This window comes from Hemitrygon akajei, chromosome 23 (assembly GCF_048418815.1).
Source record: "Hemitrygon akajei chromosome 23, sHemAka1.3, whole genome shotgun sequence".
In the NCBI taxonomy this organism is placed as follows: Eukaryota; Metazoa; Chordata; class Chondrichthyes; order Myliobatiformes; family Dasyatidae; genus Hemitrygon; species Hemitrygon akajei.
This window is the reverse complement of record NC_133146.1, coordinates 6,561,820-6,587,421: the sequence shown is the minus strand read 5'-3', so window position 1 is coordinate 6,587,421 and position 25,602 is coordinate 6,561,820. Positions and strand designations below refer to the sequence as shown.

At 40.6% G+C, this 25,602-nt stretch overlaps 1 protein-coding gene across 1 annotated transcript in view; it reads left to right on the top strand.

The window, feature by feature from the left end:
* The first annotated feature begins 16,055 nt into the window (after window positions 1-16,055).
* cfap58 (cilia and flagella associated protein 58) overlaps window positions 16,056-25,602 on the top strand; it is a 272,272-nt gene continuing 262,725 nt past the window's right edge. The window contains exon 1 of the mRNA XM_073026872.1: window positions 16,056-16,673. Within this exon, the coding sequence (XP_072882973.1) occupies window positions 16,668-16,673 (6 nt within the window). The 5' untranslated portion in view covers window positions 16,056-16,667. The remainder of the gene's footprint in view (window positions 16,674-25,602) is intronic.

Here is a 25,602-nt window from a genome sequence, read left to right as displayed (position 1 = left end):
CTACCTCTACAGACAGAGCACCAGCAGCTTGTGTCCATTTTCAATCCCAGGAAGGGAATCCCAGTGATGTCTGCTACCTGTTTGTAGTGTTGGGCACTTCTCCTAGGAGCCCACTTTTGTGATGTAGAGTTCAAGGTTACCAACATAGCAACACTGATGGTTTGTCATGTCTTCCTCAGTTGGCAACTAAAAAAGAGAAGTCTTCATACTGTGATCAAGCAAAACTGTTTCACACAGCATTGGTGGATCAGCTGTGGGTAACAAATTCTGAAATACAAACAGAAACTAGGAATGACCTGACATTGTCAGAAGTCTATGACATCACCATGCAAAGATGGCCAGCTCATGTTAATCCTATGTTTTCAGAGTTCTCAGTGAGACATGACCAATTGTCTGTACGTCAAAGAACCCTGACGTGTTTATCTTGTGTTGTGGTTCCTTCTAAACTGCACACCAGAGTGTTGGAAAATCGGCATGAAGAACACCTGGGTACAGTCAAGATGAAAAATCTAGCCCAGAGCTACATGTGGTTGCCAGGAATAGACAGGCAAATTAAAGACTTGACAAAAAAGCTGTTCAGGATACCACAAAGTTCAAAATGCACCCCACTTCATCACTACTACACCCATGGGTGTGGCTGCTGTTACTATGGAAAAAAAGTACATATTGATTTTGCTGGGCCATTTATGGACTCCATATATCTGATTGCTGTAGATGCTCATTTGAAGTGGCTGGATGTCATACCAATGAAGTCAATCACATCAGAAAAGACTGTTTCTGCTCTGAGGACTATCTTAGCCAGAAATGGAATACCTGAACAAATTGTGAGTGACAACAGACACAATACACAGCAGAGGAGTTCAGACTATTCATGAAGAAAAATGACACTAAACATTTCAAGTTAGTTCCTCACCAGCCAGCAACAAATGTGTTAGATGAAAGGTTTATCCAAACCTTCAAGAAGTCTATTAAAGTGATGGACAAGGAGAACACTTCTCCACAGCACAAGCAGGACAACATCCTTTCTGTGCATCAGAACTCTGTTCGTGCAATGACAAATCAAACACCTGCAATGCTGTTCATGAGCAGGAATCTGAGATTTCGCATAGACTTCCTGAAAATAGATCTATGGCGGGAAGTACAGAATAAACAGTTCAGCCAGTTGCTAATTGGATCAGCAAGGAGCTTCGAGGTTAGACAGGAAGTCCTAGTGCATGATTACTGAGAAGACAAGTGGATACCCGGTAGGATAGCTACAAGAACTGGACCACTGATGTACACAGTGAATGTTGGAGATCGTATGTGGAGATGTCATGTGGACCAGATACTGGATGTTCAGCTGAAGAGCACACCTGGGTTTTCTGTGTCACATTACAGCCACTGGACTTATCCCTCAGATATGATCATGTCACTAACAGCAATGTGACACCTGCAACACAGAAAGTTATCTTTGACAAGACACCTGCCAAATCTGATACCACTCCACAGGTCCAAAGGTGTTATCCTGAAAGAAATAGAGCACTGCCCAAAAGACTGAACCTTTAGTATAGTTAAGTTAGTTGTGGACTGTTATTGTGAAAACATGTTTATTTGAAAATGGTTGTTAAAAGGAATTTGAATGTTTTGTTACATATACAGTTCTATGTTACATTAATCTAAAGAAGGTAATATATGGATCTGTTTCTTTTAGAGCAATGACTCCATATGGACTGATAACTTACCTATATGCATTGATCTGTTGTTTAAGCATGCACATTGATCTGCTCTCTCTCCGCAATGTGAATACATGAGTTAACCTCACTTCCCGTGTGTGCGCCTTTATTTAATTGATATGTAATCGTACAACCACAACAGTGCAGTCAGATACCTTGCATTTCCGGTGATGCAGATGGTCAGTGTTAGTGGTGCTGCTGAAAAGAAATGGTTTGAATGGTGGGGGGTGGAGTTGCCTGGCTTCTCTACTTCCTCAGAAAGTGGAGACGCTGCAAGTGAAAAGGACAGGCAAGTGGAGCAGAGTCTACAGCCAGATCAGCTATGATCTGATTGAATGGTAGACCAGGCTTGATGAGCAGATGGCCAACTCCTGCTCCTATTTCTCATGTTCTAATGTAAACCAAAATTCTCAGGAAAATACATGTTTTAGTGGTATTGGATGCAAGATAAAAAAAGTTCATAAGAACAACAAAATCCACCCATAAGATCTTCTACATTTTTCAGATGGAGCTCTCATTCTTGAAGCAGGCCTTGAAACCCACAGCTTTATAGGGCACAAGCAAGAGTACCACCAATGAGCCACAAAGAAAAAAAGACATTTTGCCAAGTTTTCACAGGACCTGCAACTATTATGCAAAAGATTGACACATTTCCTTTCCAAAGACAATTTAAATTCCAAAGCAAACCAAGTATGTGGCATAGGAGGTGCACCAAATTCCACAGGATGGAGAGTCACACCCTCACCAAAGCTGACATTTCTACACATAAAGGTTGCTAACTATTTTCTCAGCATTTAACAGGAGACTTGATTTTAATTCATGTTTGCCATGGTTTATAATGGAAGTTAACACATAAGTAGCTTGTTGCTTTCTTTTTCAATATTTTTATTTATTACATGCAGAGCCGAATACAAAATACATTATGTAATATGTTGGCCTCCGTTAGTCTTGATAGACCATGGATTTGCACCTTGGAGAGTTTCCAGGGCGCAAGCCTGGGCAAGGATTTTTTTTATGAAAGACTGGCAGTTGCCCCAAATGCAAGTCTCCCCTCTCCACTCCACTGATATTGTCCAAAGGAAGGGCATTAGGACCCATACAGCTTGGCACTGGTGTCATCACAGAGCAATGTGTGGTTAAGTGCCTTGCTCAAGGACACACATGCAGCCTCAGCCGAGGCTCGAACTAGTGACCTTCAGATAACTAGACGAACGCCTTAACCACTTGGCCATGCGCCAACACATTATGATATTATGGAAACAGAAACAAGGTTGAAATGCCCCATATCTATGTATAGTAGGTTAACCATAATATTGAAAAGATATATTTTATTCTAATCTAAAGCAAAATCAAAATCCCATAACAAAAAAAAACAAAAGAGAGAAAAAAACCCCAGCTGTTTGGTTAAAAGAAAAGAAAAAAAAATTGGACATATAGTCATAAATTCAAACCTATAGTAGCCATCATCATTGCTCAACAAGTTGAAGATTGTGAAAGTAGTTCTAAAAAGGTCTCCATAATGTGAAAAAATCTTGTCTATGTATAGAAATAGAACATCTAATCTTCTCTAGATTTAAACATGATATAACATCAATCAACCAATGGGCATGAGTAGGTGGAGCTGCATCTTTCCATTTAAGCAACAAAACTCTTCTGGCTAAAAGAGAAATAAAAGCCAAAATATGCAAATCATTCGGCTTAAGAGTAAAATCATTTACTCCAATAATGCCAAACAAGGCAGTCAGAGGGTTGGGTTTAAAGTTTCTTTAAAAAGCTCCAAGAAAGTTTGAAATACTTCTTCCCTAAATTTATCAAGCTGCGGGCAGGGCCAAAACATACGCATTAGAGAGCCCTCTTCGATATTACATCAATTACAGAATGGAGAAAAATCTGAGTAAAAACAAGAGAGCTTATCTTTAGTCATATAGGCTCTATGAACCACTTTAAATTGTAAAAGAGAGTGACGCGCACATAACAAAGAGGTATGAACAAGTTAAAAAATTTCATTCCAAGTATCCTCATCAATTGAAATCTGTAGGTCTTGTTCCCAGAGATTTTAAATTTTGTCTAACAGAATGTTTCTCATTGCCAACAACATACTATAAATATTAGAAGTAGATCCATTATGAAAAGGTTTCAAAGTAAAAATCCTATCAATTAAATTATTTTCTGGACATTTAAGAAATGTATGAAGTTGAGAATGCAAGAAGTCTCTAATTTGTAAATATCTAAAAAAGTGAGCTTTACGAAGATTATATTTAATAGATAGTTGATCAACTGAGGAAAGGCTATCTCCAAGTATGGTAGCTTGTTGCTTTAACCTGTTCGAGTTTGCCTTTTTTAATGTCCCACTACTCTCAGCATTTCTGCCTTAGGTCCCCATATAAATATTGCTCTCTGATCTGATTGTTTATTCTGGAAATTTCAATGGATAATGGTTTATTATTTAATAATCACCTTGGTTGGTTCTGATCCCAGGGGAATGATCTGTAATATTAATTATCTTTCTTTCCCCACAGATGCTGTCTGACCGATAGTATATTTCCAACATTTCAGCTTTCTGGCTTTCATGTTATTTTGCTTTAATTAAATTAATCTTGTTGGATTAAATATATCAACATGAGGCACTGTGCTCACTTTAGATTAATGAAATATAAAACCCAGAGCAGAGCTTTTACAGCGAAACACTTAATTTATTAACACAGAAAGTGAACCATAAAAACATTGACTAACGCTAAACTTTATAGTAGTTTATGTAAATGGACATATCTGTTGTGGTCTAATTATTCAATCAGTAATTTTACAGAATCAGTAGTTCTGAGAAAGCTTTTTAAAAATAACTCTTGCCTGAGAAGCAAATTCTGCTTGGTATCAGTGTCTCATGCACTTGTGGTCTCAGTATTAAACAGGTTCTGAACTACAGACACAAGAGGCTGCTGGAATCTGGAGCAACAAGCTATCTACTAGAGGAACTTGGCAGGTCGAGCAGCATCTGCAGGAGGAAAGGAATTGTTGATGTTTGGGTCTTGATGCAGGGTTTCAACCTATAAAGTCAAGAGTTTTCCCCTCCTAGAAGAGTTGCCTGGCTCGCTGAATTCCACCATCAAATTGTTGCTTCTGGGTCTAAAGTGTGATCCTCATAACAGAAAATTCCTCCTTCTGAGTCAACCTTATAATTTAGTGTGAACTAATACACTGCTACAGATGGATTATCTTTTGCTCCTTATGATGTAGGGATTAATATTCCTTAGACTTTTCAAATTTGCTTTTTATTGTTGGAAGGCACAAGCAAATACACAAATCGCAATTGTTTTACTACAAAAATTGATAAGTTCTACTATTACTGCGTAAGACATAGGAGCAGAATTATGTTATTCATCCCATCAAGTCTGCTCCAGCATTCGATCACGGCTGATTTATTTTCTCTCTCTACCTGATTTCCTTGCCTTATTCCCATATCCTTGGGCGCCCTTACTAATTAAGAATCTATCAACCTCCACTTCAAATATACTTAGATTCCAAGCCATCTGTGGCAGTGAATTCCACAGGTTCATCACCGTCTGGCTAAAGAAATTCCTCCTCATCTCTGTTATAAAAGGATATCCTTCTACTCTGAGGATGTGCTCTCTGGTCCCAGATGCTCCCACTATTGAAAACATTCTCTCCAAATCCACTTGTATCTAGGCATTTCAATATTTGGTAGGCTTCAATGAGACTCCCCTTCCTTTTCCTAAACTCCAGTGAGAACAGGTCTAGAGCCAATGAATTTTCCTCATGCATTAACCCTTTCATTTTCATAAACTTCCTCTGGACCCCTCCAATGCCACCACATCTTTTTTAGACACGGTCCCCAAAACTACTCCCAATACTCCAGATGGTGTCTGACCAAAGCCTTATAAAGACTTAGCATTATATCCTTGATTTTATATTTCAGTCCTTTTGAAATGAATGCTAACTACCAATTTAACTTGCAAGTTACCCTTTTGGGAATCCTGCAATAGGTCTCCCCAGTCCCTTTGCACCCCTATTTTCTGAATTTGTTCCCCATTTAGAAAATAGTCTATGCATTTATTGCTTCTACTAAAGTGTATGATCATACACTTCCTGTCACTATATTCCATATGCTATTTCTTTGTCCATTCTCCTAATTGGTCCATGTCATTCTGCAGACTCCCTACTTCCTCAACCCTACCTGCCACTCCATCTACCTTTGTATCATCTGCAAACTTAGCCACAAAATCATCAATTCCACCTGCACAAACATCATGGGCATCTGGTAAATGGGCCAACAGATGCATCTTTATAAAAGGAAGGAACATTTAAAGGACAAAGTATTTTCAACCACTTAGACTATATCATCACTGACAGAAGACTGAGCCACTGATTTGAAAACAATGTTGCACTGAGGTGGGGGTCAAGGAGCTAGGGAAGTGTTTTTTCTATATTATTACAGAGTTTGTAGATAGATTATAGTGTCAGAGAGGAATGCAGTGCAGATACTGCTCCTTCAGTCCAACGAGTCCAAAGTTTCTATCCAACCAATCCCAATTTTCTTCATTCAGTCTGTCCATTTAAGTCCCTCCCCCCTATACATATCAAAAGTTTCTTAAATGATACTACTGTTCCTGCTTCAACCACGTCCTCTGGCACCTCATTCCATATAATCACCGCCCTCTGTGTAAAAACATTGCCATCAGTTCTCTTTTAAACCTCTTCCCTCTCACCCTAAAGCTATGCCCCTTAGATATGAAACACATACGCTGGGGAAAACACTAAAAACAAAAGTTCAAAGTAATTGAATAGAAATTTATGATGTGTTAGGCACTCAAGTGTCTAAGCACTGGATTTCACTCTTTTTGGGGGCATGAATAATGTATTGTACAAGGCATTAACGTCCAACCGAATTCTCTGCAAAAATTTATGAAATTGGCCAAAAACACATTGCAAATTGCACTAAAACAACAACACACAAAATGTTGGAGGAACTCAGCAGGTCATGCAGCATCTATAGAAAGGAATAAACAGTTGATGTCTCAGGCAGAGACCTTTCAGAATGGAGAAGGAAGGGGGAAGATGCCTCAAAAAAGGTGAGGGGAGTGGAAGGAGGGTTAGCTAGAAGGTGACAGGTGAAGCTAGGTGGGTGGAAAAGGTAAAGGGTTGGAGAAGGTAGAACTTGATAGGAGAGGAGAGTGGACCATAGGAGAAAAAGAAGGAGGAGGGGCATCGGGGGAGGTGATAGGCAGGTGAGGGGAAGAGGTAAGAAGCCAGAATGAGGAATAGAAGATGACGGAAGCTGGAGAGAAAGAAAATTACCAGAAGGAGAAATCAATGTTAATGCAATCAGGAGGGAGGCTACCTAGTTAGACGTTAGATGAGGTGTTGTACAGTACCTCCATCTAGAGAGTGGCTTCATCGTGGCAAAAGAAGAGGACAAGGACCCATGGACCAACATAAGGGAAGAGAAGTGGGAATAGGAATTAAAATAGTTGGTCACTGGGCAATTCAGAGGTGCTTGACAAAGAGGTCCCCCAATTTATGTTGGGTGTACAATGTGGTTTATGCGCAGAATCTTGTGCCTGAAGGAGCTGCACTAGAACCTTACAGCTGGCATATAATTGCCAAGCTGGTTTTGAGGAAAGACATCAGATCATTTGGTACGTCACTAAAGACTCTTGCAAATCTCTACAGATGTATGGTGGAGAACATTCTGACTGGTTGTTTCAGTCTGACATGGAGGATCCAATGCACAGGATCACAAGTGTTTGCCATTTGATCATGGGCACAACCCTAGCATCAAGGACGTCTTCAAGAGGCAATGCCTATGGAAGTCAACATCCATCACTAAGAACCTGCACCATCCGGGACATGCCCCCTTCTAATTACTACCACTAGGGAGAAGGTACAAGAACCTGAAGACCAGCACTCAGTGTTTAAGAACAGCTTCTTCACCTCACCATTAGATTCCTGAAACATCCATGAATGAACCTATATACATTAACTTGGTATTTCTCATTTGCAAAATTGATTTATTTTGACACTTCACTGCTGCTGCAAAACAACAAATTTAAAGACACACAGCACTGTGAGGTGTGGAGTGATAAAGGATAGAAACCGCAAAACACATTGTTCGAATAAAAGTACTTCAATCAGTAAAGAAGCAACCAGCGAGGTTTAAATGATGCCAAGAAGCGCTAATGATGTGAATGTGCATGGAAAAGCTCGGAATAATTTGCAAATGACTGTATTTCCACTTCAAAATTGTAGCGAACATGATCTACTGCTGGTCAGTCCTCAAAACCTATCTTGCTGATTTCAAACATCTTTCTCCAGTTTTAATCTAATTCCTACATTAATAACTGGTTGGACTGCAGTTACATGCTCCTGTTGGTGTCAGTGATGTAGTGCCTCAGATTTGACTCAGCTCCATATAAGTAGCCTGTTCTGCAGAGAAGCTCTTTGCTAATAATTCTGCTTTCTGTATCTCAGACTTCAGTTCAGTTAGCAAAGGTAAATGACACACACTCCGATTAGCATGAAGGATGACAGGAATATGATTACAGTATAACTAAACTAGATTGGTGTCTGGCACTTATTAAAAATTACCACAAATAATACAAAATTGAGATATTATTTAACAGTATTTGCTTTTAAAATGCTAAAGCAGGATACCAGGCATACTGGAAATGCTCAAGGTACGTTTCAATTGCAGAGGTAAAAAAAGACTTGCATTTCATAGCACCTTTCACAATCCCAAGTCATAAAATATAGAAAATAAAACAGTTCTAGTCCACAGACTGAAGTTTCACCCTTCAGTCCACAATGTTGTGCCAACCTTTTTAACCTCCTCCTGATTACTCTCACCCTTTCCTCACTCATGGCCCTCCAGTTTGCTTGCATCTACATTCCTCCCTCTTAACTGTCCATTATGTATCTACCATCATACTGGTAGTTTGTCTGTAAAAAAAACAAGACCTACCTCAGACTTCTTCCACCAGCCCCCATCCCCTACCCAATACTTTCTTCCAATTACCTAAAACGTATGCCCTCTCGTTATTAGCCCTGGGAAAAAGGTACTACTTTGGCTTTTTATCATCTCAATCTCTTACTAACAATAAAATGTTAATTGAGACTTTAAAATAATATACTTAGTTTTCACAACTAATTTTATTTCCAAATATATTTCAAAAACTGAAATCAACTTTAGTCACCAACAATGATGATCTGGATTTAGAATTAATTACCAAACCAAAAACATAGTCACACAGTATAACACCAACAAGGCTTGCATCACTTATATAAATGACCATTGTAGTCAAATTAATTTATAATACATTTTACAACTGGTGTAACAAAACTGTAAAATACACTATATAAGCCAACCTAACCAGAAACTATAATACCACTAGCACAAGAAATCCAAAATTAATTTTAATGCTTCACCTTTTGATACTTAGGGAATAAACAATATTTCAGACATCAGCTTGGTTTGGAATACTACTTAGTGATAAAAGGGAGCCAGATAATGAAAGTGTTTCACAGAGAGTCACAAGACCTACTCACCAAGTCCAATAAGAGCAAACAGTGAGAAGGACATCAAAAGGCTCATTTCTTTCATCACGTCTTCCATTTGTTCAGCTGCGGTTGTTTAGTTTGTAGTAGCAATCACTAATGATGTGCTTCTCTGTAAATCCTGTGAAGGTAACTCTCCAGTAAAGCACTTTGATTAATTCCCTAGTAATTGCTCGGTTTGGTGTGAGGGCTGGTGTTTGTTAGTGAGTGGGGTGCAGGGAGCATTCTGCTGGTACAGGAAACAGATGCAATTTTGATGGATTCTACACATCAGCTAAGTTGCTTCATCTGTAGAACATTGTGGTCTGCAACACTTTACTGCATTGCGCCCGGATATCCAAAACCTTCAGAAGTATAAATATTTATGAATTATTTTGAGTAAAACGTATTTTCCTCTTATTTTCCTGCTTCATGCAATGAAGAATAATATTCTCATCTATGGTGGTAGAGCATAGCCTATAGTAACAGTATATGTTCTTCCTTCTCCATGCAAGTGTGGAATATAAAATAAATCAATGGAAATTCCAGAATGAGTTCTTAGGTTAAGGAGATTCAGCATATCACCCAATTCTCTGACAGACCTCTGCAGATGTACTGTTGAAAGTTTCCTGGTTGCATCATGGACCGGTACGGCAATTCGAATGTGTAGGAACATGAGCTGCAGAGCGTATTTGACTCAGTCCAGTACATCACAGGCATATCATATCCATCGGTGCTTATTGTGTTTTATATCTCCAAAACATCAAACTAATTGAAGAAAGACATGAGACTGGGAATGTGAATCTAACTTCATTTTTTACTTTAAGCGAGGCTTGCACTTATCATGTGGTAGCATCATGACATATATAATTCACATACTTTTAGATATAACCCTTAATGAATTATTTAGACAAACAAGAATGCTTAATTAAACAATATATTTACAATATTATTCAAATATTATTTAAATATTAAATACTTAACAGTCCTCCCTGAGTAGCTATAAACTCCAACTCAGCAGAGAATGCATTGCAATATATATATACAGTATATGTATTACACTGTATAATACAATTACTATATAGAAATCCACAGCATGGTAAATTTTAAATCATCCCATTCAGGCCTAAGTATTTAATCACTGTGGTGGATTTCTTATTCTTGCCGGATAACGTTTTTCCTGACAAGGGAGGTCACTCTGCTTGGCCAGTGAGACAAATGGCTGTGAACCAATCTCGGGCTCTGGGGCCTCCTCTGTAGTGGCTGCAGGAGCTGACTCTGAGACTGCTGGAAGTAGCCCTGACAGCTCTAGACATCTATCTTCTTTTCTCAGCTTTTCTTTCTGGAACTACTTTGATCCTTGTTTCTCTCCCGGTCCTGGCTTTTTTCTCTCTCTCTATCCCACTCTCTTTCTTTCTCACATTCCTTCTCTTTCATGTCTTTCTCTTTCTCACTCACATTCTTTCTCTCCATCCCTTCTCCCTTTTTCAACTTCTTGCCTTGCTTTCTCTTCTTCTAGTTTCATTTGCTAATTTAAAGAGAAGTTAGATCTCATTTATCCTCTTTCAAGAGTTCCAAAGGTACATTTAATGTCAGATAAATGTATACAATATACATTCTGAAATTCTTGTTCTTTGCAAACTTATATCATCCTCCTCTTTCTCATCTTATTCTTCTTTCTAATTTGTGTATCTTGATCTTGTGAAGGTATTTTAGTTCACTGGAGTATTCCCTTTCAAATCTTTCTATTGCTCTCTGTATGATCTGATCTCTTCTCCTGGTTTCCTCATCCACAACATCACCTAACAAACCCTGTTTTCGTGTCTCCATTGACTTCTTTATTTTAGGTCTTCCATTCATCTAGCTGGGCTTTGGTCTTTGCATCTATTTTTACAAGAGCTTGTTGTTCCCAGTTGAAGTTCATGCAATAACCTTAATGCATGCAGTGAAGATTCTGGTTCTTTACTCACAAAAGCTAAAGCTCCATGAATTCTCTTCCAGTTTAAAATCAAGCCAGATTTTGCAAGTAACGCCTGATTAACATATCAGGATGTTTCTCAGCTATGTTGCCTACAAAAACTGTTGCAGCCAGCCCACTGCTTTCGTCACTCTCATGATTCTTCTGAGCTGCATGGTCCGCCCTTGGTCTTACATGCTTTCCAACCAGAGATTGACACCCACATCTGTTTGCCCTCTGTTCAGCAACAGTTCATGGTGTTCAGCATGGAAACAGTCATGGCATCATCCAGTTCCTTTCTTAATTCACTTCCAGTTGACTCTGTTGCAGGGTAGTGATACACAAATAGTGGATGGATCTCCAATCAAGTTGTAGTTGTCTCAGCCACTCATATCCTGGCAATGTTGGCCCTCTTGTTTTTACCACATACAAGCCCAATGTGGCTTATTGGTTGTTGTATTTCACTGTTATGGATGCCATTCCCACAGGAGTTATATTTTCTCCAGTATAAGTTCTTGGATATCTGCAGGCTTCATTTCAGTATCTATTCCAACTCATTTTGTGGAATGCCTGAAACAGTAAACCAGTGGCCAATTCCATTTTAATAAATTTGCCGTTTACTTATGGCACAAGCCATATTGCTTGTCTATTGCTAATTTTCACATTGAAAATCTCTGCTTCACTGCAGCAGGCCCTAGGAGACTTGTGAAGGTAGAGGGTAACATGAATGCAGCAAAATACACAAAATCCTGGACTGGCCAAGTCAGAGTCCAAATCTCAATCCAACTGAGAATTTCTGGCTGAACTTGAAAAGGGCTGTTCACTCATGATTCCCACACAATCTAACAGAGCTTTCTAAGTTTACGACAATTATTAAACACAAAATAATTTATTGCATAATTACTCATCCCCTTCAAATCAGTATTTAGTAGAAGCACCTTTGGCAGCAATTACTGCCTTGAATCTGTGTGGATAGGTCTTTATCAGCTTTGCACATCGGGGCACTGCAATTTTCCCTCCATTCTTCTTTACAAAACTGTTCAGTCTTTTCCCCATGGCAGGGGGAATCAAAACTAGGGGAGAGGTTTAGGGGAGAGGGGCAAGATTTAAAAGGGACCTGTTGCAGCTTTTTCATGCAGAGGGTGGTGAGTATATGGAACAAGGTTCAATAATATCATTTAAGAAACACTGTGTTAGGTACATGGAAGGGCGGGGCTTAGAGACCAAATGATGTAATTTGGGACTGGCTGAGTGGGCCTGGTGCTTGACATGGACTGGTTGGGCCGAAGGGCCTGTATCAATTCAAACTGCTCTGTGAGTAAATAGCAGAGATACACACAGGTACAGCTTGTATTGCTTTACACACACACACAGGCTTTCCATCTGCATTGGCTGTGAATGAGATTTAAAATGGCAGTACACTTTTAAATGACATCTGTTTTATATGGCAGTATACTAGGGAATTATTCTGGGTATAAATAGCTATTTAAACACTTGCTATTTTTTGCATTTGGCAAAAACAGTGTTGCTACTGTAGCTAACTATGGTATAAAAATGAAGATTGCCAGTTGTATTACACCCTTCACACCCCAGACTTCATTTTGTCTAATTAAGTGTTGTCACTGCTCATCATGCAGATTTATTGTTATCCACTGGCACAGTTATCAGTTAACATTCCTCAGTGATGTGGAAAAACACACGTTTCCTTTTTGTGTTGTCAGAGGAAACAAGGACTTTTTTTCAGACTTGCTTCTCAGAAGACATTCTATTTCTTATAGTGAACACTTGTGGTTATTTTTGGTGCCCAAGAGCTTTCCATGGTAGAATAAGGGACTTCATATAGGCTGAATGCAGATCACATCAGATTTGGTTCATGATCATTATATGGGAAACAAGACTCAAATAGATGAAAAGAGAGATGAATAGAAATGGCTTGAAAGATGTGTGCATTCAATACAATATTTCGAGTTATGGTATACAACACTTTTTAGTATGTTCTTTAAGTTTACCAGCTCTTCCAGAAGCTGCAAGTGAAAGGTAACTTGGCTAGAGATTTGTTAATGCTAACTTGAAGTATAAAATATTTATACAGAATTTATACAGAGTTCCTACCAATTGACACTGAAGATTAATGCTTAGTGTCTCATTATTGCTTGCCTTAATTATTGTCAATTATTAAAAAACCAGGTAATTAACAACAGTCCTGTCTCTTTTAATTCTATGTTCATCTTTCCTTTCCCCGTCGTTGTTTGTTTTTGTAAATTTTAATTTACAAAGCTCACTGATATTTTTTGTTCATGTGACTATGTAGTCCTACAGCTACAACCCCGTAAGACTTATTCACCCCTTGATTTCCAATGACTCCTCTGCTTATTATAGATGTTCTTCAGGCTTATTCATGGAGAAGATCCAATTGTGCCCCTTAAAGTTCTTATGCAGACAATTGCTTCTCTGATCCCAAGCTGGTAGATGGGTTGCTGACTTCTAACTGAAACTTACCAATTGATCCTCCCAGCAGGTAACCTCAGGAACCACTCTAATCCTTCCAGGTGAGGCAGAACAAGCCTGTCCTCAACAAACACCCTTTATGCCTGTTGGCGATCATCCCAAGATAACAAGTCAATATTTTGAAAGAAATGTAAAATCCTTCCTGACTTGTAAGAGTACTTGTACTGTAGAAAAAGTATCTTTGGGACTGCACAGGAAACGTTGAGTCTTGAGTTAGGAATCCGTGGAAGCATTGCACTTTCTGCAAGCCCACACACACAGTCCATCTCGGTTAGCTTCAATCCCATCTATGGCTGAGGTCCCTCATTAGCCATTTGGCAAGTTATCCTGAGAGGCCTTCAAGGGCAAAGGCATTTAGGAAGCATCTCCAGCTGACACCACCTGGTCCCCTTATAACATAAAGCCTCGCCCACAACACACCCCATCCACAAAATATGGCCCTTCAACTTCTGACTTTTAATGGTGGTTGGTAGTCTACCTTGAAGGTGTATTACTGCCACCAACTGGCATGGAATGTGGTGTACAGAGTTGGGAAATAAAACCCTGACTAGTTCTTTTTCAACTGAAAACTAAATTGACCCCAAAAGGCCGATAGATTTTAAATAATTAAAGACAGTATTGTGAACTAAATTAAAGTCACTTCCATAAATTAGTAAAGATTTTAAATTAAAACTGTCAACCCCCAAAGCTGGTAGTACAGCCTGCATTTGCTTTCTTTCAAACCTGTATGCTTTACATTGTAAAAGAACGTTCAACTGTTTATAATGATGACAACACCTACACACCCTAGAGTGATGATTTCCAACAAAATTTAAGGAATAATTAAACATAGTATGCCCAATTCTAAAACGAGTCAATACAGTATAATTCCTTCCCTTCTTGTCTTACGTCCACAGGACCTGGCCGTGCCCATCACATCTAACTCCGCCCACAGGACCTAGTCGTGCCAATCACATCTAACTCCGCCCACAGGACCTGGCCGTGTCCATCATATATAACCCCGCCCACATGACCTAGACCCGCCTATTACATCTAACCCCGCCCACTCGTGCCCCTGAAGCACTAACGCTTCCAATTGCATTTCTAACTGCCCCCAATGGGCTGCAGACTAGATAGATAGATAGATAGATAGATACTTTATTCATCCCCATGGGGAAATTCAACTTTTTTTCCAATGTCCCATACACTTGTTGTAGCAAAACTAATTACATACAATACTTAACTCAGTAAAAAAAAATATGATATGCATCTAAATCACCATCTCAAAAAGCATTAATAATAGCTTTAAAAAGTTCTTAAGTCCTGGCGGTAGAATTGTAAAGCCTAATGGCATTGGGGAGTATTGACCTCTTCATCCTGTCTGAGGAGCATTGCATCGATAGTAACCTGTCGCTGAAACTGCTTCTCTGTCTCTGGATGGTGCTATGTAGAGGATGTTCAGAGTTTTCCATAATTGACCGTAGCCTACTCAGCGCCCTTCGCTCAGCTACCGATGTTAAACTCTCCAGTACTTTGCCCACGACAGAGCCCGCCTTCCTTACCAGCTTATTAAGACGTGAGGCGTCCCTCTTCTTAATGCTTCCTCCCCAACACGCCACCACAAAGAAGAGGGCGCTCTCCACAACTGACCTATAGAACATCTTCAGCATCTCACTACAGACATTGAATGACGCCAACCTTCTTAGGAAGTACATTCGACTCTGTGCCTTCCTGCACAAGGCATCTGTGTTGGCAGTCCAGTCTAGCTTCTCGTCTAACTGTACTCCCAGATACTTGTAGGTCTTAACCTGCTCCACACATTCTCCATTAATGATCACTGGCTCCATATGAGGCCTAGATCTCCTAAAGTCCACCACCATCTCCTTGGTCTTGGTGATACTGAGACGCAGGTAGTTTGAGTTGCACCATTTCACAAAGTCCTGTATCAGTTTCCTATACTCCTCCTCCTGTCCATTCCTGACACACCCCACTATGGCCGTGTCATCAGCGAACTTCTGCACATGGCAGGACTCTGAGTTATATTGGAAGTCTGATGTGTACAGGGTGAACAGGACCGGACTACAGAATGAAATTTACCGCTCGAACTCCCCAGCACTAAGTCCCGCCGCTTTTGAAGAGTAAGACCTTTGAATTAAAAGGTGCTTGTCCCTTCCATTCACCTCGTTCTTTATGTATGCACTCTTCCACAAATTAGTATTTCATTCGACAGTTCGCTTATTCGAATTTTTTCGCACGGAGGCGGAGCCATGACGCGATGACGTAGGAACGTGCACGGCTAGCGTCGTTGCTAGGATGCAACATAGGACGCGGAGAGCTCCAGGTGGCCGCAGCATTGCGGCTGAGCGGTGGCGACACGGAGCCGGGAGTTGACGGCCAGACAAACGGCAGGAGGACCATCGGCAGCCAGACAGATTTCGTCAGCGGCAGTGCTACTGGTGTCCAGACAGATAGTGTTGGCGGCAAGGCAGTGGGCAGCCAGACAGACAAAAGCACCAGACAGACAGGCGACGACGGTGGGGTAGCTGCAGGCAACCGGCCAGAGAAATTCAGCGGCATCCACACTAGTAGCCAAACAGGAGGCGGGGTCACTGTCACTGGCAGCCAGGCAGGAGGTGGGTCCACTGTCGCTGGCAGCCAGACAGGAGGCGGGTCCACTGTCGCTGGTAGCCAGACAGGAGGCGGGGCCACTGTCACTGGCAGCCAGGCAGGGGGCGGGTCCACTATCGCTGGTAGCCAGACAGGAGGCGGGGCCACTGTCACTGGCAGCCAGACAGGAGGCAGGTCCACTGTCACAGGCAGCCAGACAGGAGGTGGAGTCAGGACATCAAGCAGGCAGCCAGGAGGTGGTGGCTCCAACCTGTAACCTTTCTTCCTGACCCTCGGCCCTGCCGCCCAGCCTTTCCTGCCCAAGCCTACCCTGTGTCTGAAACTCTGCATGCATCATGACGGTAAGCAAATGTAACCTCTTGGTCTTTATAGTCAAGTCCATTTTCCTGCCATGATTCTGGGATCACCATGTTCCCAATCGACCATTAGTAGGTATCTAACTAGATTATTCAGTCTCAAATTCCACTGTCCCCAACAACCCCCCCCCCCCCCCCCCACACTTCCTCTGCTGGATGGTAGGAGCTGGTGGGGAAGTCCTCTATCTCCATGATACAAAACAAATTATATTGATTCATCCTTTATGCAGGCATCTATCACTCTAAACTTGACTCTTCCTATTTTGAAGATGTCTTCTCCAAGTGCTCCCAGTTTAACAATGACTTCAAAGTTATAATCCTTATGTTCAAACTTGTTCCTTGTTTTACCCCTATCTGAAACTGTAATTTCTTCAGATAAGTCTAGTTCTTTAAATCTGGTTTCATCCAACCATGAATATAATCATTGTACTGCATTTGCTTTGTCTGTACCATTACTTGTCAAGGCTTCAATCTCTATACCCTCTCACTGCCTCTCTATCCTCCTCCTACAATGCTCCTGGAAATGTACTTCTTGACCACGTTTTTAGCGGTTGTTTTCAAATTGATTTGACTATGCTTCCTTGAAGCTCTTTGAAGTTCTTCTGCTATATTAAAGTTGCTATATCAATTGAATGTGTTGTTGTTGTAATCCAGTGGCTGTTGTCTATTGTCTGTTATGATACTGTAGTCACTTATAGGCATCACATTATTTTTCGAGGGAAAGTGCTGTACATAATTCCAACACTTAAAATGGTGGCTACATTTTAAAATATATTGATGTACCAGATTAGTCAGAAGAACTCACCAGGTCAGGCAGCATCAATGGAGAGGGATAAATGGTCAACATTTCAGGCCAAGATCCTTCATCAGGTCTGGAAAGGAAGGGGAAATATGCAGAATCTTGTGTGTTTATTTACATGATTTGATTTCAAAGTTATAATACTTATGTTCAAATATATTCCATGTTCAACCCTCTCTGTCCTGTAATTTCCATATATACAGCATAAAATATATGTATAACACAAATGGCGTATTTCAATGCATTGAATGTATACAGTGGATTCTGGTTAATTGGGGCACATCAGGACCAATACATTCTGGCCAAATTAGCTGAAGTTTCATGTCAATAGTTAAAAGGGTATAAGAAGACAAACTCAACGGAGGAATTCATCCCGAGAATGCTGTCATGTTCTTTTGATTGACTGTAAATGAACAAAATCATCACAGGCACCTAATTGATTCATTGCTTTGTTGGTAGTCAAGGGAACTGTTTGGCATTGCATGATTAAAAAAAGACCTATTTCATCAGCATTCTAGATATGATCTGCACAAAATTTTTGAAGTACGTCAGGGTAGTTTTATAGATTTCCATGTTTCCGCACCTACAGCATTAGCACTACCTTTCTCCCATGTGCTTTCTTGAATTAAATGTGGTGCTAACACTGCTGATGAGCCAACAACCATCTTTTTCTTTAAAGCAGTGATTCCCAACAGGCGCATTAGGCTAAGAGGTCGTTGGGGGGGGGGAGGTGGTAAGCGGTACCTTAAAGACAAGACCTGACCGACTGTTAGTAGAGCAGGCACTTCCAAAAAAAAAGCATGAGACACTGGAACACAGGAAAAACCATAACTCTGCAGGTGGTGAAGACTCATCTTTACAGTGGCAATTTCATCAAACCTTACCAACTAAACAGACGATATTGGGGATGCATAAATTAGCAACCACAGTGCCCAACGGTTCTCTTTGACTTGTGTTGTGGAATGTCTCGCCCCGAAACATCGACTGCACTCTTTTCCATTTTGTATATTTTGCTTGAATTTCCAGCATCTGCAGATTTTCTCTTCTTTGTGAATGGTGTGAGGTGGATGGCTTTTAATTTGGTCTAGTAGGGTAATATTTTCAAGTGGTGACAAGTCTTTTTATGACATCTTGGTAAGGGTCTGAAATTTTTTTAAAGTAACAAAATTAGTAAAAGTCACTGCTTTTTGAATTAGCACCCTTCATCCCAAATGGATTATGTTTGCTGATTGTGAAGTTCTAAACTCAAACAAAGACTTTATGCACTATCAGATATAAATAGCCATAAGTACTCTCTCAGGACATTATACTATAACTACCCAATCTTCAAAGGCTAGTTTACTTCCCTGTTTATTCTCCATGGTGGGTTTAGCTACCATTTGTGGATGACTTCAAGATTGTGGGTATTGTGGACAGTGAGGAAGGCTATCATTGCTTGCAGAGGGATCTGCATCAGGTGGAAAAATGGGCTGACAAATGGCAGATGGAATTTAGTGCAGTAAAGTACGGGGTGTTGCACTTCGGAAGGAGCAACCCAGGTAGGTCTTACACAGTGGATGGAAGAGCACTGATGAGTGTGGTAAAACAAAGGGATCTGAGAATACAGGTACGTAATTAATTGAAAGTGGTGTCACAGGTAGTTAGGGTGGTAAGCAAAGTTTTGGGCTCTTGGCCTTCATAAATCAATGTATTGAGTACAGAAGATGGGATCACAAACACAAGAAAATCTGCAGACGCAGTGGATCCAAAGCAACGCACACAAAACTCAGCGGGCCAAATGGAAGCTATAGAAAGGAGTAAAGAGTCAACACTTTGAAGGTGGGGGGAGGAGAAGAAGAAATACAAGGTGGCAGTTGATAGGTGAACCCGGGAGAGGGGGAAAGGGTGAAGTAAAGAGTTGGGAAGTTGATTGGTGAAAGAGGTAATGGTATAGAGAAGGGGAATATGACAGGAAAGGACAAAAGGCTATAGAAGAAAGGGAAGGGGGAGGAGCACCAGAAGGAGGTGATAGGCAGGTAAGGAGATAAGGTGAGAGAGGAAAACAACATTGGGGGATGGTGAGGGGGATGGTGAGGGGGAGGGGGGCAATTATCAGAAGTTTGAGAAATCGATGTTCATACCCAGACAGAATATAAGATGTTGCTCCTCCAATCTGAGTGCAGCCTCATCCTGGCAATAGAGGAGGCTATGGACAGGAATGTTGGAATAGGTATGGGAAGTAGAATAAAATAGGTGGCTACCGGGAGATCCTGCTTTTTGTGATGGTCAGAGTGAATGTGCTTGGCGAAGTAGTATCCCCTTTTATGTCAGGTCTCAAAGCTTTGGGCTCTTGGCCTTCACAAATCAGTGTATTGAGTACAGAAGGTACGATCACCGGGCCACACTGAGAACACTGGATACAGTAGATGACTCCAACAGACTTGCAGGTGAAGTATCACCTCACCTGGAAGGACAGTTTGGGGATCTGAAAGGTAGTGAGGGAGGAGTGTAGAGACAGGTGTGGCACTTGTTCTACTTGCAAGGATAAGTACCAGGAAGGAGATCATTGGAGAGGGACGAGTGGACAGGAGGTGGGATGTTATGTTGAAATTTATAAGAGATTGGTGAGATCTAATATGGAGTATTGTCTGCAGTTTTGATCACCTACCGACAGGAAAGCTGTAAATAAGGTTGAAAAAGTACAGAGAAAATGTACAAGGATGTTGCAGGGTCTGGAGGACCTGAGTTATAAGGAACGATTGAATAGGTTAGGACTTTATTCTGGAGAACGTACAAGATTGAGAGGAGATTTGATAGAGGTATGCAAAATTATGAGGGGTATAGATAGTGTAAATACAAGCAAGCTTTTTCCACTGAGGGTAGGTGAGACTCTTCTTCACTCAGAGGGTCGTGAGATAGTGGAATTTTATACCAGCACAAGTGGTGCATGTGAGTTCGATTTCAATGTTTAAGAGAAGTCTGGATGCTTGGGCTATGGTTCCAGTGCTGATTGATGGGAGTAGGCAGTTTAAGTGGTTTAGCACAGACTAGATGGATGGAGGGCCTGTTTCTCTGCTGTACTTTTCTATGAGTCTTGGTATGGGAGTTAACAAAGTATTTGGAGTGGAGATATTATACAAAAAAAGTCACTAAACTTCTTTGTCTCAACAAAAAGAGCAATACATAAACAATATTTCCAATAGCTAAAGGAATTGGAAAACTGCAAAATAAATCTGTAAGCCAATTTAACGCAATGCTCGTTCACCCAGAAACTGAATTTGCTGCTGCGGAAGCAAATGTGCAACAGCTAGAAAGGTCTTGGCTTTTGTTTCAGCTAGAGCATTAAGCCAGTCAGGGGTTTAGTATGAGTCTGCAGAGGAAACTTGTGAAAGGAGGTGTCTTGCTCATCTGATCGTGTCATTTCAGTTACTCTCATAATACACAGAGAAATATCCTTTTAAATTGACTGAATTTCTTCTAACCATTGTTAACGCATATCAAACAAGAGAAAATCTGCAGATGTTGGAAATCCAAGCAACATACACAAAATGCTGGAAGAAAGTAGGCCAGGCAGCGTCTATGGAAAAGAGTAAACAATTTTCGTTTTGGGCCATGACCCTTCATCAAGACTGATTGAGAGCTCATCATTGAGTCCTGATGAAGGGTCTTGGCCCGAAGCGATGACTGTTTAACTCTTTTCCATAGATGCTGCCTGACCTGCTGAGCTCCTCTAGCATTTTCATCAAGTCCTTTTAGAACATCTATTTTAAATCATTCCTTAAAACTGGACTGGTGTTTCAATCTTGAGATATTGAACATAAATCATCAAATTAGTCTGAGTTATTTCCCTTATAAGCTTTAAGAATTAAGTGATACTCTGATAGCAACATGACTGAATAAATTTTTTCATCAGAAATTTTGTGCTTTTGAACTGAAGGATCACATCAGTGCTATTATGTGAGTGAGCACTGTCAAGGCATGGATATACAAGCAGTTTTACTTGTAACATTTTTTGTTAAGAATCGTGAAAATTATTCTGGGCCAAATTGTTTTTGTCTCTCTCTGGTAGTAGCACCATGCAACTAAATGCACAGCAGTAATTGAAGGCTTGTCTGCATATGTAACAATGTCTCTTTAGGAAGAAATGTTATCTGTGTAATCCCAAAATTTAGAATTATCAATTAGTCTCCAATAGTGAAAAACAAACATGATAAATTCTGTACATGTTGGAAATCCAAAGCAGTGGACACAGAATGCTGGAGGAGCTCAGCAAGTTAGGCAGCATGTATGGAAATGAATGAACAGTCAATGTTTTGGGGTTGAGACCCTTCTTCAGGAATGGAAAGGAAGGGGAAAGATGACTGAATAAAAAAAAGTGGGGGAAGGGGAGGAAGATTGCACAGTAGTTAGCACAACGCTTTGCAGTACAGACGACCAGGATTCAATTCCTGCTGCTGCCTGTAAGGAGTTTGTATGTTCTCCCCGAGACCACGTGGGTTTCCTCTGGGTGCTCCGGTTTCCTCCCAAGGATGTACCGGTTGGTAGGTTAATTGGTTATTGTAAATTGTCCCGTGATTAGGCTAGGATTAAATTGGGGGATTGCTGGGTGGTGCAACTCAAAGGGTCAGAAGGGCCCTGTATCTCAATAAATAAACAAATAAATTAGATGATAGGTGAAGTGAGGTGGGTAGGAAAAGTAAAGGGCTGGAGAGGAAGGAATCTGATTGTAGAGGAGGGTGGACCATGGAAAAAGGGAAGGCGGAGGGGATAGGCAGGTGAAAAGAGGTAAGGGGCCAAAGTGTGGAATAGAAGAAGAGGGGAGTGGAGGGAAAAATATTTTTACTGGAAGGAGAAACTTAAATTGAAGTTATTCTTTGTAGCACAGCACAAAATATTCAGTACTATTTGATTAAGGGCAAATGTGACATCTAGGTAGATGCAATAGATTCTCTAAAAACTTATTGGACTTATCAGTTTCAGTTGAATAGGAAGGAAATTTTTTTGCTTTATATTAGCTTCTGCTTCAGTGCACCTTTCCATGTAAAAAAAGCTGGATCAAGGACTTTGCTGAAGTTTTTTATAACATAACCCAGGAATGTAGAAAGTTGTCACGTTTAACAATGGAATTGAATAGTAGCCATAATTGGAGACATGAAAGCATCTAAAATCTTTGTAGTAAGTATGTTTACATACTTATTGGTCATAAAGAGAAATTGCAATAAGATATTTGTCTAATCAAGAGGTCTTGATATAAAAAAACTGTTTTCCAGAATATTCTAGTCTAACAGTTCTAATGTCATGTTCCCCTGAGTGAGACCATTCAATGACAGAAGTGTCTATGCTTACTTGAAGTGTAGAGAGATTCATGTCAAGGAATTCTTCTGTTAATTTATAGAGGGGTGTTAGGGTGTTAATAGTTTTTTCTGCAGGTGATTCTTTGCCTTCCTGTGTATTTATGTTTAATGCAGTCAGAGTGAATGTTTAAGTGGACTGGAACAATCACTTTGCTAGAGGCAAGAATTAAGGGATCCAGTGTATTAGTTCACATATGATTAAAACATAAGGGCCATTTATTGTTATTTAAATTAGAATCATCATTACTCTCGGATCACCCTTAAATAATATTCTGAGTCATTAAGGATAAGACAATTTTCATAGTAATTGTGACTTTGTTTGTGAGAAAGCAAATGGTGAATAAGGCAGCACAGAACAATGTTATTATAAACACAAATATTAAAAGTAAAATGTAGCAAAAGCAATATTTCTTTCTGGAGTTTGAGTCTCTCTAACTCTGAAAACAACAATACATTCCCTGTACTGATCTAATATAAAGGTTCCCCACAGTCTGGGAGAATAAGTCCTGCTGGAGAAGGTTTGACGTTAACTATGGAGACAGTTTTACGTAGGGTCTTGTTTCCCCTCCTACTCTTGATTACCACAGTCCTATTGTCGATAACCTGGGCAATGAGACAAAGAGGTCTCCATCTAGAATAGAAACTAGGATTGAAATTACTTATATGGAATTTCTTTCCTTGGATGCAGTCCCTGTTTGTGGTCTTCAAACTGTTTTGTCAAGTTCCTTTGCTTTCTCTTGAATTCTCCTAAACTCTCTCAGTTCCTTGAGGAGAGATTCCAGTTGCAATCAAGAGGCATGAGTGAGTGAAGGAATCAAGAGATTAAAGGAGGCCTGGCAAAACTGTCTCTTCAGAGGCAAAGAAGCCTCTACTTGTTTACTATTAGTAAACAAAATGCTATTGGGTATTGGCAATGGTTGGCAATTAGATGTGTTTATAGATGGGCACTATCCATTAAGAAATAACATGTAACATTCTTATTTTCATGTCATGCCATTCTTATGTAACATCCTATTTTTGTAATTGACTTTTTGTTTACGAACAGTTGCATTTCAGGGACAAGTGTAGCCTTCTTTGCCTGTAGAGTAGACCAGTTTACCAGGCCTCATTTAATCTCTTGATTCCTTCGCCACTCGATTCTAGCTGGAATGGAGTGCTGTACTCCAATTGTATGTCTGCTTGTTCACACACGCCTTGAAGGCCTTTATCACTGAAGGAAGATCCTTAGTTAGCATGTAGCCAGGTCGGGGTCCTAGAATATGGGGTTTTTGAGTGCTGTGATGGTTACCGTCTCAGTACAAGAAGTCACGGAGACTAACCACATATATCCCACACAAAGATCAATTATCCTGAAAATATATTTATTAGGTTTCCAATGAGCTGGGTTGCTTGGGATGACAGAAACGGGTCTGTCTAATTAATTGGCACAGTTGATTTTGTTTGTCTTTTATTATGGGGCAGACATTCTTTTTTTGCCATGATTTTGTTCAAATCCTTGGTGGACCTTGAATCAATGCTTCCCACTTGTGGGTAGGAGGTATTTACGTATTTTTTTGTAGGCAGCATACACAAACCTTATAGTTCATCTGGCAACTCTGGCAGGGTCCGCAAGACATTACTTCCTACAAAGCGAAACCCAATAGTATCAATGGCAGTGACGCTTCACTACCAGATGAACTCTATGCCCGCTTTGAAAGGGAGAACATAATTACAGCTGTGAAGCTCCCTGCTGCACCTGATGACCCTGTGATCTCTCTCTCAGAGGCCGATGTTAGACTGTCTTTAAAGAGAGTGAACCCTTGCAAGGCAGGAGGTCCTGATAGAGTACCTAGTAAGGTTCTGAAAACCTGTGCCAACCAACTAGCGGGATTATTCAAGGACATTTTCAACCTCTCACTGCTACGGGCAGAAGTTCCCATTTGCTACAAAAAGGCAACAATTATACCAGTGCCTAAGAAGAATAATGTGGGCTGCCTTAATGACTATTGCCCGGTAGCACTCACATCTACAGTGATGAAATGCTTTGAGAGATTGGTTATGACTAGACTGAACTCCTGCCTCAGCAAGGACCTGGACCCATTGCAGTTTGCCTATTGTCACAATAGGTCAATGGCAGATGCAATCTCCATGGCTCTTCACATGGCTTTAAACCACCTGGACAACATAAACACCTACATCAGGATGCTGTTCATCGACTATAGCTCAGCATTTAATACCATCATTCCCACAATCCTGATTGAGAAGTAGCAGAACCTGGGCCTCTGTACCTCCGTCTGCAAATGGATCCTCGACTTCCTAACCAGAAGACCACGGTCTGTGCGGATTGGTGATAACATATCCTCCTTGCTGACGATCAACACTGGCGCACCTCAGGGGTGTGTGCTTAGCCCACTGCTCTACTCTCTGTATACACGTGACTGTGTGGCTAGGCATAGCTCAAATACCATTACAAATTTGCTGACGATACAACCATTGTTGGTAGAATCTCAGGTGGTGACGAGAGGGCGTACAGGAGTGAGATATGCCAACTAGTGGAATGGTGCCGCAGCAACAACCTGACATTCAATGTCAATAAGGTGAAAGAGCGGATTGTGGACTTCAGGAAGGGTAAGATGAAGGAACACATACCAATCCTCATAGAGGGATCAGAAGTGGAGAGAGAGCAGATTCAAGTTCCTTGGTGTCAAGATCTCTGAGGATCTAACCTGGTCCCAACATATTGATGTAGTCATAAAGAAGGCAAGACAGTGGCTATACTTTATTAGGAGTTTGAAGCGATTTG